This window comes from Perognathus longimembris, chromosome 1, assembly GCF_023159225.1.
Source record: "Perognathus longimembris pacificus isolate PPM17 chromosome 1, ASM2315922v1, whole genome shotgun sequence".
In the NCBI taxonomy this organism is placed as follows: Eukaryota; Metazoa; Chordata; class Mammalia; order Rodentia; family Heteromyidae; genus Perognathus; species Perognathus longimembris.
In genome coordinates, this window is record NC_063161.1 from 75,151,705 (window position 1) to 75,164,169 (window position 12,465).

The 12,465-nt window shown below is 45.3% G+C and overlaps 1 protein-coding gene across 3 annotated transcripts in view; it reads right to left on the reverse strand.

Annotated features, from left to right (window-relative positions):
• Positions 1-12,465, reverse strand: part of LOC125338536 (S-adenosyl-L-methionine-dependent tRNA 4-demethylwyosine synthase TYW1-like) — a 70,742-nt gene that overhangs the window by 23,230 nt on the left and 35,047 nt on the right. For all 3 annotated transcript variants that reach the window (XM_048329388.1, XM_048329405.1, XM_048329396.1), the window contains 2 exons: positions 12,037-12,214; positions 6,803-6,938 (listed from right to left, as the gene is read on the reverse strand). In XM_048329388.1, the coding sequence (XP_048185345.1) occupies positions 6,803-6,938; positions 12,037-12,214 (314 nt within the window). The remainder of the gene's footprint in view (positions 1-6,802; positions 6,939-12,036; positions 12,215-12,465) is intronic.

The window sequence follows — 12,465 nt, forward strand, 5'->3', positions numbered from 1 at the left end:
TTATCTTTTGATTTCTTTTAATTTCCCTTTTCTCTTAAATTCTCCATAAATCAAACACTATGATTCTCCTAAAAGGGTTCTATATTCCTATCCAAATGATGTTAGTTAGGCTAAAACGCTTAAAATAAGCCTCAAGCAGAAGGCTGTAAATGATTGTATTTGGAAGGAATTAAACAGATGAAATCTACTAGCTGCGAGGAAAGCTGCCCTGTTCTCCCCCAAGGTGGGGCTGAAGACCTCCCATAAGTAATATGAGCTTTCCCTTATGCTGTAGCAACCCCCCTTATCCTTGGGGACACACTCCAGGACCCCGGGGATGCCTGCAACCCTGGGAGGCACAGCTCGGCATCCATGGGTATCCCCGTGTGCACATTCTTACCCCCATGGCACTGCACCCCATCACAGGTGTCCCTGCACACACACAGTGCCTGCTCAGCTGCACTGGCTTCCACTGTGGCAGAGGGACAACACCCAACCAAGACAACATTCTTTGCTTCTCCTAATTCCACATGTGGCAGATGCGTTGTTACAACATCACAGCAATCTCAGCATGCAATTCCTTTCTTTCCTTACTCAAGGACAGGCTACAACATGTCTTCCACCTTTTTCCCTATGGCTTCTCTTTGTCAGGTACAAAGTGTGTTTAAGTAGGGGCTGGGAATATAGCCTAGTGGCAAGAGTGCTTGCCTCATATACATGAAGCCCTAGATTCGATTCCGCAGCACCACATATATAGAAAATGGCCAGAAGTGGCGTTGTGGTTCAAGTGGCAGAGTGTTAGCCTTGAGCAAAAAGAAGCCAAGGACAGTGCTCAGGCCCTCAGTCCTGGCAAAAAAATAAGAATTAAGTAAAATAAGAATTATGTCAACACAAGCTATGTGATCTGTAATAGTCAACCTGGTGACTGAAGGTGGTTAAGTGACTGACAGAAGTAATGCATACAGTGTTAACACTCTGTCCTGTCAGGCAATCCGATAACTGACAGGACTGTCATCTGACTAACCAGCAGGTAGTGGATGAGCACACTTTGTATATATTGGTCTTAGGAGAGATGGTGGTGAGGTGTCCTGCAACACAGAATGGCTCACAGTATAATATTTAGGAATTGCTTATTTCTTGTTTTGTTTTGTTTTTGCCAGTCCTGGGCTTTGGACTCAGGGCCTGAGCACTGTCCCTGGCTTCTTTTTGCTCAAGGCTAGCACTCTGCCACTTGAGCCACAGTGCCACTTCTGGCCATTTTATGTATATGTGGTGCTGGGGAATTGAACCCAGGGCTTCATGTATACAAAGGAAGCACTCTTGCCACTAGGCCACATTCCGAGCCCCATTGCTTATATATATATATATATATATATATATATATATATATTTTATTTTTTTTTTTTTTTTTTTTTTGGCCAGTCCTGGGCCTTGGACTCAGGGTCTGATTACCTTCCCTGGCTTCTTCCCGCTCAAGGCTAGCACTCTGCCACCTGAGCCACAGAGCCTCTTCTGGCAGTTTTCCATATATGTGGTGCTGGGGAATCGAACCGAGAGCTTCATGTGTAGGAGGCAAGCACTCTTGCCACTAGGCCATATTCCCAGCCTGCTTATTTCTTAAGTGTTCCATTTAGTACTTTCAGCAGCAGCTGACCATGCTAACTGAAACTGCAAAAAGCCAAACCTCAAATCAGGAAGGATGCTGCATTTGAAATTTCACAGTGTATTTCATTAAAATGTCATAAAAAGTGACACTGATGTTTGAAAATGTTCAAGCCTCCCAGGCCCCTTTGGAGTGCCCCCCTCTCAGGTTCTCCTCCAGATGAAGGTGAAAATCAAGACCTATGCAAACAAGAAAAATAAAAGTAACTCTCCTTTTCAATAAGCCTCATTAAGTGACACCAGTTTTGTACGGAAGCCAGAACCAGCACAACTTCAACAACACTGCTGGGTATGCATAATGAATGCACATACACACATCCTCCAGGTCCAGCAGCACTGGTGAAACCATTCTTCTAGAAACAGAAGCACATATCTGAGATGTACAAAGGCCGGCTGTCTCCTCACCTGCCCATCACAGTCCAAATCTCTCACCCTTCAACAATAGTCCCCCCAGCCCCCGCAGCCTCCTGCCCCTCACCAACATGCTACTTTGTGTCTGTCCTGACCAACACCCACAATCTGCCTTCAATCTCCACCAATACATCAAGACACTCTAAGAGGCATTAGTAACCTTCTGTAGGGCAGACACAAGCTCCTTTTTTGGCTAAATTAACTAAGTACTCCTTTCATCTTCACTACTCCCTTCCTCCCAGTTTCTTAGGCATATCTGGCTCTTACCTGTTTAACTTTTGGAGCCAATGGCAAATCTACTGCTAGTAGATGGCTAGCCACCTGCCAGTCCCCCTTCTCCCTTTCTCCTGGTAAGCAGGACCCCTGCACTGACTAAAAGGTACACACTGGCCTCCCTCTGGCCCAGTGTGATGAAGGAACTAGATGTAAATGAAAGAAAGCGTTATACAAATCATCATAAAAGGACTTACTCCGCTCTTAACCCATCCTTATAGTGCTGACTCAAAACGCAAGCTGGAATGTCAATGTGATGGCTGAAGCTCTGGTAACTACTGTGACTCATAAAAAAACAGTGGAATTAAAGCCAAATGCTTGAGCTCTTCCCTCACATATAACAGACTTCTATGAGGAAGAAAGACACTTCTGACTCAATTAACGCCCCTCACTAATTGAGGACTGGGCCAAATGCCATTAATCAGAATCCCAAATGAGGTGATTCACCTTTGCATCAATTTTGAATGTCTCTGAGCGGGATTCTTTCACCAATTCACTGTCCTTTCATCTAATACGAATCCTGGGATTCTTATAAATTACTGCATGACAGGGCTTTGCCACATTATCTTCATAGCTGGTGTCTATGAATGTCAAATTTATGTTCTGTTCTTCCCTCCCATCCCACCCCCACTCACCAAGACACTAGAGGCCTTGCCTGCCCTAGTCACGGGACTCCAGTGAAGCTGCAAACAAACAGAGCTACACAGGTAGGAAGATCACAACCATGTACAAACCCAAGTCCAACCTATACCAGTCTGGGCAGGAAAGTCTTTGACTCTTATATCAAATTAACCAGCAAAAAACCTGTAGCATGATAAAGTGACAGCAAAAAGCCAGCATCTACGCCTTGAGTTCAAGACCTAGTATTGGCAAAACATCTATACACATACATATGATGGTGTACAAAAAAAAACAAACTTGTGACACGATGCTATAAACACAATGAAAGTAACAGTAAATCATGTGCAAAAATGCACCCCCTCAGGGCTGGGAATATGGCCTAGTGGTTAAGTGCTCACCTCATATACATGAAGCCCTGGGTTCAATTCCTCAGCACCACATATATAGAAAAAGCTGGAAGTGGTGCTATGGCTCAAGTGGTAGAGCACTATCCTTGAGCAAAAAGAAGCCAGAGACAGTGCTCAGGCCCTGAGTTCAAGCCCCAGAACCAGCAAAAAACAAAACAAAAGAATGCACCCCTTACTCCCAGAGAAAGGAACAGAAGAGCATCAAACACTATAGTCATCACTTCTGGGTTCTAGATGACAGGAATTTTCTCTTTCCTTTTTCACGGCCTTCTTACTTTGCCCAAACTGCCATAATCAGTACCTAATAGCCTTATAATCTGACAGGAGAAGGCCAGAGCACTTAACATGCTTGAGGGTCCCACACACCACTCTGATTTATTTTGATACTAGGCAGGGAGTAATCACATCCATATATGAAGCCACTCACCCAAACATCTTAGAGAGAGGGCTGCCGCCCACTTCTGAGGCAGGTGACTGTGCTTGATTTATCTCTTTAAATATACCATCTCAAGAAGGTCAGGGTTACCACTCCACCAGGGAAGAGGACTAAGTACTTTGCTGTGCTACATTTGACCAGGGCATAATCATGTGTGCAGAATGCTCTAAGGCAGCCTGACAAGCAGCTGGGTCAGAGGGAAGCTGATGCTAACACAGTTTCGCTGTTACCTTGTGCTTTAGCCCCACATACTCAGGTACTATCATACTTCTCTCCTCATAGTAAGGGAATACTTTGACAAAGGATAACAATCTGGAAATGTAAACATTCTGCTTGTCAAGAGTGAAAACACAAAATTCCTTTTCCCCTAGGCAGCAATGCCTCATAAAGACAGGAAATCTTGAGATAAATCAAATTTTCTTATAATGCACGTGAAATTCTTTTTTCAAATGCCTTTCCTTCCTCAGGTATATTAAAGGCCCAAGAAGTTGATGGGATGCTCTAAGGTGAAAACTCAAATGACATCACACTTGGTAACAATGTGATTGACAACAGCTAAGAAACAGCTACAACAGCATGTTGACTGTTGAGCCTTAAACAGAGGTAAAGGGATCCTTTCTTGATAGAACCTACTATGGCCTGCATTAGTAGCACATACTCAAAAGTAAGTAACATCTTGATAAAAGAAAATCCTCTAAGAGCAGCCTCTACCCCAGACCTTCATAAATGGCAATATGAGTGACACAAGGAGAAACATTAACTCAAGTTGCTACAAAATGCTTAGGAAACAAATGCCCTGATGTGTGCACATGAAAGCTTGCCCCCGGAATTACAAGGAGTCAGAGTGAAGTTATTCTTGAAATGCTTCCTGGGTTAGAAGTCATCAGTTAGCTAACTAACTAGTACATGACCACCCAGAGTAGCTGTAGTCAGACTGAACATCCCAATAGTAACTTCCCAAGAATACGCTCTGGAAAACCTTGATCAAAGAAATAAAGCAAGCTACCAAGCTAATCTCTAACAGCAGCCATCTCTCACAGTGGGAGGCCAGTGTGGTGAGCCAGCCTCAGGGGAATCTGACAGGCCACACTGCTGCTTTTGCTCATCTGCTGGTGCTAGTATTCATGGTGTCTCCTGCCTCAGCCACAAGTGGGGAGCTGGAAGACAAGGCCACTGTACAAATGCACCACACCTGAGAAACCAAAGTGATGCCTTTGCCTTTCTTAAAAAGCATCAATGTCAGTTATCAAGAAAGACAGGATTTAGGGCTGGGGATATAGCCTAGTGGCAAGAGTGCCTGCCTCGGATACACGAGGCCCTAGGTTCGATTCCCCAGCACCACATATACAGAAAACGGCCAGAAGCAGCGCTGTGGCTCAAGTGGCAGTGCTAGCCTTGAGCGGGAAGAAGCCAGGGACAGTGCTCAGGCCCTGAGTCCAAGGCCCACGACTGGCAAAAAAAAAAGAAAAAAAGAAAGACAGGATTTAAGTTCTCAGGCATAGAAGGGCAAGGAAAAAAAGGCTGAACTGTCAGGAAGACAGGAACCATGCACTACAGCTCGCTGGTCTCAGCTTACTCGTTCTTGAAGAAAACACTAATTGATCAAAGGAGTAATGTCAATCAAGATGCATTGTACCAGTAAACTGATATGTTGAAAGGTAACCCCTTTGTACAACTAATCCAAAAATTTTTTAAAGCTGGGAATATGGCTTAGTGGTAGAGTGCTTGCCTTGCATACATGAAGCCCTGGATTTGATTCCTCAGTACCATATAAACAGAAAAAGCTAGAAGTGGCGCTGTGGCTCAAGTGGTAGAGTGCTAGCCTTGAGCAAAAAGAAGCGAGGGTCAGTGCTCAGACCCTGAGTTCAAGCCTCAGGACTGGCAAAAAGAAAAACAACACACACACACACACACACACACACACACACACACACACACACACAATCAACAACACTAATTGATGCAGTTAAAACATGATGTTCTGAACACTGAAGAGCTCAAGCATAGGGAAAGAATCCAGGCGAGAAAGGCCTTGGAGACTGAATGCAGAAGTTGTGAACAGTGAGTCTGGAAATGTTCCCAGCCAGGCAGTAAGGGTGACAGTGATCAAGTGAGTGCTGGAGACCCAGAGCGAGGTGCTGGGCACTGCCTCCACATCAGTGCCCAGACAGCATCACCCTTTCAACAGACACCAGAAAGAGGAAAGTGGGATCTTATAAGCTGCTGTGGTGATCCTTCCTACAAGGCAAGAGTGGCAGAAAGGACAGCCTAGAGGCTACAGAAACAGCCAAGACAGGGGTGCAGGGCAAATGCACAGAGAACAAGGAACTGTGCTGCAGGACCAATCATTCTCATAACTGAGATGTGGTATTTGTGAAAGAGGAGAGCCAAGGGGAGGCCTAGTGGCCCATGCCTGTAATCCCAGCTACACAGGAGGAGGATTGAAGTTCAAAGTAGCAAAACACATGAGACTCTATCTGAAAAATAACTAAAAATTTAAAAGGTGCAGGGGTGGGGAGGGAGGATGGTTCAAGTGATAGGAGATTACTTTAGGCCCAAGGAAAAGGAAAGGACACGCTGAGCAGTGTTACTCACGGAGTAAAGACCTGGCTCTAGAAGTCCAGGACAATTAACTTTATATTTAAACCTAAACTACCCACAAGTGGTCATCTAGGTTGCTGGTTACCTTGGGAGTATGCATAAAGGGCAGAGCTACATATCAGACACAGTGAGGCAAAGCTAAGAGATCTCTGCACATTCTCTAATGTGTTGTATTGTTTACTGGGAGTCTCACTGTGGTCGTCCAGGCTGGCAGTGGGCTGGATTGCAGACATGCACCACCACACTGGGCAGCACACTCTCGAGTGAAAACGTTCACTGCTCCTCAAAGCAGGGACGCCTTAAAATGAAGATTTTGTTCACTCTATTTCAAAGAGAAAAGAGGGGGAAAAATACTTGTCTGGTTTCTTTTTCCTCCTTCCTTTCCTTCTCTTTGCAACATCGTAATTCTTACCTTGGCTGCTAAGGCTTTTAAGCTGTCAAGGAACCTTTGCCAGAAATCCTTGAAGAGTGGGCGGTCAATTTTTCTCAGGCTGTCTTTGGTGCTAGCATCCACGCTGACATAGAGCTGCGTGACTGGCTTCAGGTTTCTTGGTAATTAAAAAAGAAAAAGGGAAATTATGCCTATATCAGGCTCTGCATGATACAAAATCTGCAGTCTATAACAAACACTAGTGACCAGATGTTTCATTCAGTCTACAGGCCTCTACTTCCCCACATACAACAATGTGACAAATGTAACATCCTTGGTTATTTTTTCAAGACTGAATACCATTTTCAATAAACTACACATGTTCATTACTTAAAACTGATCCTTATTCCAACATAAGGGATGTGTCTTTAATGGCAAATAAACATAATAAAGTCTAACTGCAAAATCACTGACTCATTTTCATAACTTCATTTCTACCTATCACATTTCCTATATGTGAACCTAGATGGCTCATTTGCTGCATATCAAATAGGTATCCTAGTTGTCTCTAGTGAGTCTACAACTAACTACAAGAGGGGAAAAAAAAACAACAAAAACCTCTAAACCCAGGGATCATGGCTAGAATCATAGCTACAAAGAAGGCTAAGATCTAAGGATCATAGTCTGAGACTAGCCCAGGCAGAAAAGTCTACCACAATTCATCTCCAATTGGACAGCAAAAAGACTGTACTAGAAGCATGGCTCAAGTGGTAGAGCACTAACTCTGAGAAAAAAAAATTGAGCAGTGTAAGGTATAGGCCTTGAGTTCAAAACTCAGAAGAAAGCCAAGAAAGAGTGCTCAGAAAAAGCCTCTGGCCAAATTTTTGCATTTGTTTCCTATAACTATTTCATAATCTGCCCCACACTCACCCCTAGAGTAACACTTACTTGAATATAAACGTAGACTACTCACACGGGACGCCACTTGTCATTTAAGGTGGGACAGGCCGGGGCCTTATCCTCAGACAGGCAGGACTTCAATAGCTATTTTTTTAGTGGAGATTGTTTAACTGACAGACAGGGAAACAGAGGCCAAACAAATGTCTGCCATGACTAGCTTAACAAACAGACTAGATAAGGGGACTTTAACAGGAAGTGGTCCATGGAGGCTGAGCCCAGTGCATGAGGCACACAGAATACACACAAGGCATCTGGGACGGCAACACCCACACTGCCACCCTTTTGTCAGGACCTTTTTCATAACTGACAGTAATTACTATTATAGATTGTCCGGATGGTCACTGTGGGCCACCATCACTTGAAACCTGTATTTTGGTATAAAGCTGTCCAATGCAGTGTAGAAACCAGCCTGACCTTCTCACTATGCCTCCACTGCTAAGAGGAGAAGAGTACATTCCAAAGGCCACACTCACTCTGTAAAAGTCTGTTGTATGGACACAGACAAGAGCCATGTTAGTGTCTGAGACACAGCAAGAAAGAGAAGAACAAGAGGAAAGGACCTCAGAGGGGCTGAGCTGGTGGTCACTAAGGAACTTGCAGAAATCTAATGCTCAGGGCTCTTAATTTTGCCTAGGACTGGCCTCTGCTTGCCCAGGACAGGCACCAAGGCCCCAGCAGGCCCACTCATCAGTCTAAATGAAGATGCATCATTTCTGTTTTCAAAGAGCAAGAAAATGCCGTTGTTAATGGCATCATGATAACTCTTATGTCCCTGCTGAGAAAAAGTGAAAAGGGTGATATTTGGGAAATGAAAAACCCAGTCCCTACTAACAATGTCCAATGACTCCGTGATTACTGTGATAACTCATCTGCTGATTTCAAATTTGAGTTAAGATTGAGCAGGTAGTCTAGACACCTGGCTCAGCAATATCATGCTAGCCTAGCAACTGCAAGGCCCTGAGTTCAAGCCCCAGTGCTCTCAAAGAATGATTATGGGGCTGGGAATATGGCCTAGTGGCAAGAGTGCTTGCCTCGTATACCCAGGGCTTCGATTCCTCAGCACATATACAGAAAAGGCCAGAAGTGGCGCTGTAGCTCAAGTGGAAGAGTGCTAGCCTTGAGCAAAAGGAAGCCAGAGACAGTGCTCAGGCCCTGAGTCCAAGGCCCAGGACTGGCACACACACACAAAAAAAGAATGATTATGTAGAAATGTATCCAAAATGTGCATAGAAATCCCTCCTCCTTAGGTTAGGAGGATGGTCTGGGAGCAGTTGTGATGACAGTTCATCTAACCCCAACTCTGAAAGGTACAGACACCATGGTTTTGCTACCCCGCACAATGGGGTTTTACTCCCCACTTTCAGAGGATGTAAAAGCCTTAGCCTACTCCTAGCCAGGCCATCCAGTCTAAAACAAAAAGTGTGAGCAAAAAATAAAGAAATGTCTCTCCCTTTTGCCCTTTCTGTAGAGATTATTAAGACTGTGTATCTCCCCCCACAAAAAAGTAGCTTGAAATGCAGAATGAGGTCTAATACATCTACAAAAGGAAAAAAAGCAGTGTGGGAGAGAGATTTATGCTTCCAAGAAATCCAAGTAAATAGTCTGATTCAATTCTTAAGACAAAAAATAACCAGAACAGCCCAAACATCCAATGTTATTAAAACTCAAATCTCTAAGGCAATGAAGGGCTGTCAAATCAAACCAAATAACCTAGGACTAAGAGTGGATGGAGACATGGGGGTGGAAAGGGATGCAGGGGGAGAGGGGGAGGAAGAGGGGAGTAGAGTGAGGGGCCAGGCGGGACACCAGTGTATATACACATAGTGAGCTGGCACACCTTGCAGCTTGCTTCACCCTTGGCAGGTCACCAAGTCCCTTCATTATGACAACGTGACAATTGCTCTGACGTGCCTCTGCCCATCATGGAGACAGCCGAGGTTCCAAAGAAGCAGAGTCATTTGTGCAATGGTCCACAGAGAGCAGCCATCACCAGTAATGAACTCCAGGCCTCCCTCAGGATCCATAGCCATTCTTCTAACCCACACAACAACAAAGCCACAGCCACTGCCTGGCGCAGTGTCCCAAGAAAGGAAACCCAGAACATAGTGACTCAGGGAATGCAGATTGTGACTGCAAACCCAAAATGAAGCCCAAACTAAGTCTTGGGACTAGATTGTTTTTTACAGATGTACATACTTCAAGCCACATTACTCGAGGCCTCCCTGGACCAAACACTGCCTTGGCCTGAAAGACACTGAAGCCCCTTAGCAAAAGCCACATGCCTGAAAATGCCACTAGGCTCAGAGTAACACTTGCCTGTGGGTCAAGGGAGAACCAAAGGGTAAGGCCAAGATTCTCCTCAAAAGATTATGGACAGAATTGCAGCAAACATGTTTTTCCTTCATGTAAAACTCAGGAAGCTGCCCAGAGCCAAGTTTACTAAGTTGATATGATAGCAGTGGTGAGAGCTGCCTAGCAGCTGATCTGAAGGAGCTGACCTGCTGACAGGACTGGTGTGCAAACATGAAGCCAACACTCAAACTGCACAAGCCAATGCTCATCCTGCCTTGGTCTGAGACCAGCACAGCAGAGAGCACAGGTGTTGATCTGCACTAGCCATTTTCCCTCTGGTCCTGTGGGGAGAGGGAGGGAGCCCTAAACTGAGAGAGGCCTCAAGTCATGGGAACATTAGTTGAAAAGCAAAGGCATCCTGGGGACATTCTGATTGTTTGCCTCCCTCCCTCCCTCCCTCCCTCCCTCCCTCCCTCCCTCCCTCCCTCCCTCCCTCCCTCCCTCCCTTCCCAGTCCTGGGCCTTGGACTCAGGGCCTGAGCACTGTCCCTGGCTTCTTTTTGCTCAAGGCTAGCACTCTGCCACTTGAGCCACAGTGCCACTTCTGGCTTGTTTCTATAAATGTGGTGCTGAGGAATCGAACCCAGGGCTTCATGTATGCGAGGCAAGCACTCTACCACTAGGCCATATTCCCAGCCCTGACATTCTGTTTCTTTAAGGTCCAGAACACAAAACTTGGAGGTTTAGGACACAGGCCGATTGAGAGGGCAGGTTTCACAGCGCTTATTTTTAGGGTTGTTTTTTTTTTCTTCAGTACTACAGTTGGCCCTCAGTGTCCATGGGGGATTAGTTCCAGGACCCCCATGAATGCAGAGAGAGAGAGGGAGGGAGGGAGGGAGGGAGGGAAAGAGAGAGCGCACGCACACATGCATGTGTGTGAATACTGAGTTTTGAACTCAGGGGGTACTGTCCCTTAGCATTTTTTTTCAAGGCTGGCACTCTACCACTTGAACCACAGCTCTACTTCTTTCTGGCTTTTTGAGTTGAGTCTCACAGACTTTTCTGCCCAGGCTAGCTTCAAATTTCAATACTCAGATCTCAGCCTCCTGAATAGCTAGAACTACAGATAGGTGCAAACCACCACCACCAGGCTCTTCTTTCTTGACTATTCCCTCGAATGGACTCTTACATTTTTAAACTCTTATATTCTAGATTTGAGAAATTGGCCTCTAACTCCTCCATGTCAACATCACTTGACCCTGTACTGTGTGGTCCCCCACCCTAGACATCAACATATCTGAAACTCAGCATCATAATTTAGCTCTGGTCCATGCCAGCCTCTCACAGACAACCTCAACCTTACTGCCTCCATAGCAGCTTTTAAAGAGCCTGGGCCTTACCACCGGGGTCCACCCTTCCACGCTAAACAGATCTGACTTCCTCCCCTAGTTCTGATACTTCTCTTCCATTCCGCACCATGGGGCAGCATGGCATGTGCACGTAAGAGCAAGGTCTTCCTTTCCAACCTCAGTTTCAACTGCCAGATTCCTTCTCACCCTTGGTGGTCCACACCAACTATATTAATAGGCCAATTGTCACAGAAACCCAATCTCCACATCTCTCTCACAAGATTCCTTATTAAAAAGTGTCCTTTCCCCTCTCCTAAAGTTGAAACTCCAGCCATATCTTAAGATCAGATGAGGTAAGAACTTCTCTGTTGTTTCATTTCGCATCCCTCCTCTGTAAGTTCACACTGTAGCCCAGGCTGGTCTCACACTTGCAGTCCTCAGCATCTTGGCATTCAGCACCACCCTGTCCTTGCATTCACCCTAGATTTCCCCTAGCAATTTGTTTTCATTTCTATTTTTCTGACCAATGTTCTCCTTTCTAGCACAATGAGGTAAGGGGTAGGGCCACATCTACCACTCAAAATGCAGCAAAGGTAGTGTGTGCACTAAGTAAGTAAATCCTTTTAGGGTCCAAGCACCACATAAACAGACCCAATATGACAGCTGGACTACCCACCTGATTTCCTTGGGAAATTGTGCATTCGTGACCAGGAAGCTGGAGATTTTACACTGGTGGAGCAGCTCCAAGAATGTGTTGATTTCGGGGTACATGATGGGCTCCCCTACCAGAGACAGTGCACAGTGCCTCACCTCCAGCCCTTCCTGGAAGCGCTCTACCTGTACACCTGGCACTCCTGAGGACAGGGGAGGGGAAGAACACAGACTGTCACCAATAAGCTTCTCAGTGATTCTTTGATGTACTATAATACCAAAGAATAAAAACAAAGTTGGGAAGGCATGGACTTACTATATGGAAAAAAAGGCATCATCAACTCATTCTGAGATTCAGCTCCTGGTGAACTGCACCAGCACAAGAAGAACTAGCATCACTAGCTGACATGTTTCCTCACCATGGCTCTAGGTATGCACTCAGTTATGTCTAAGA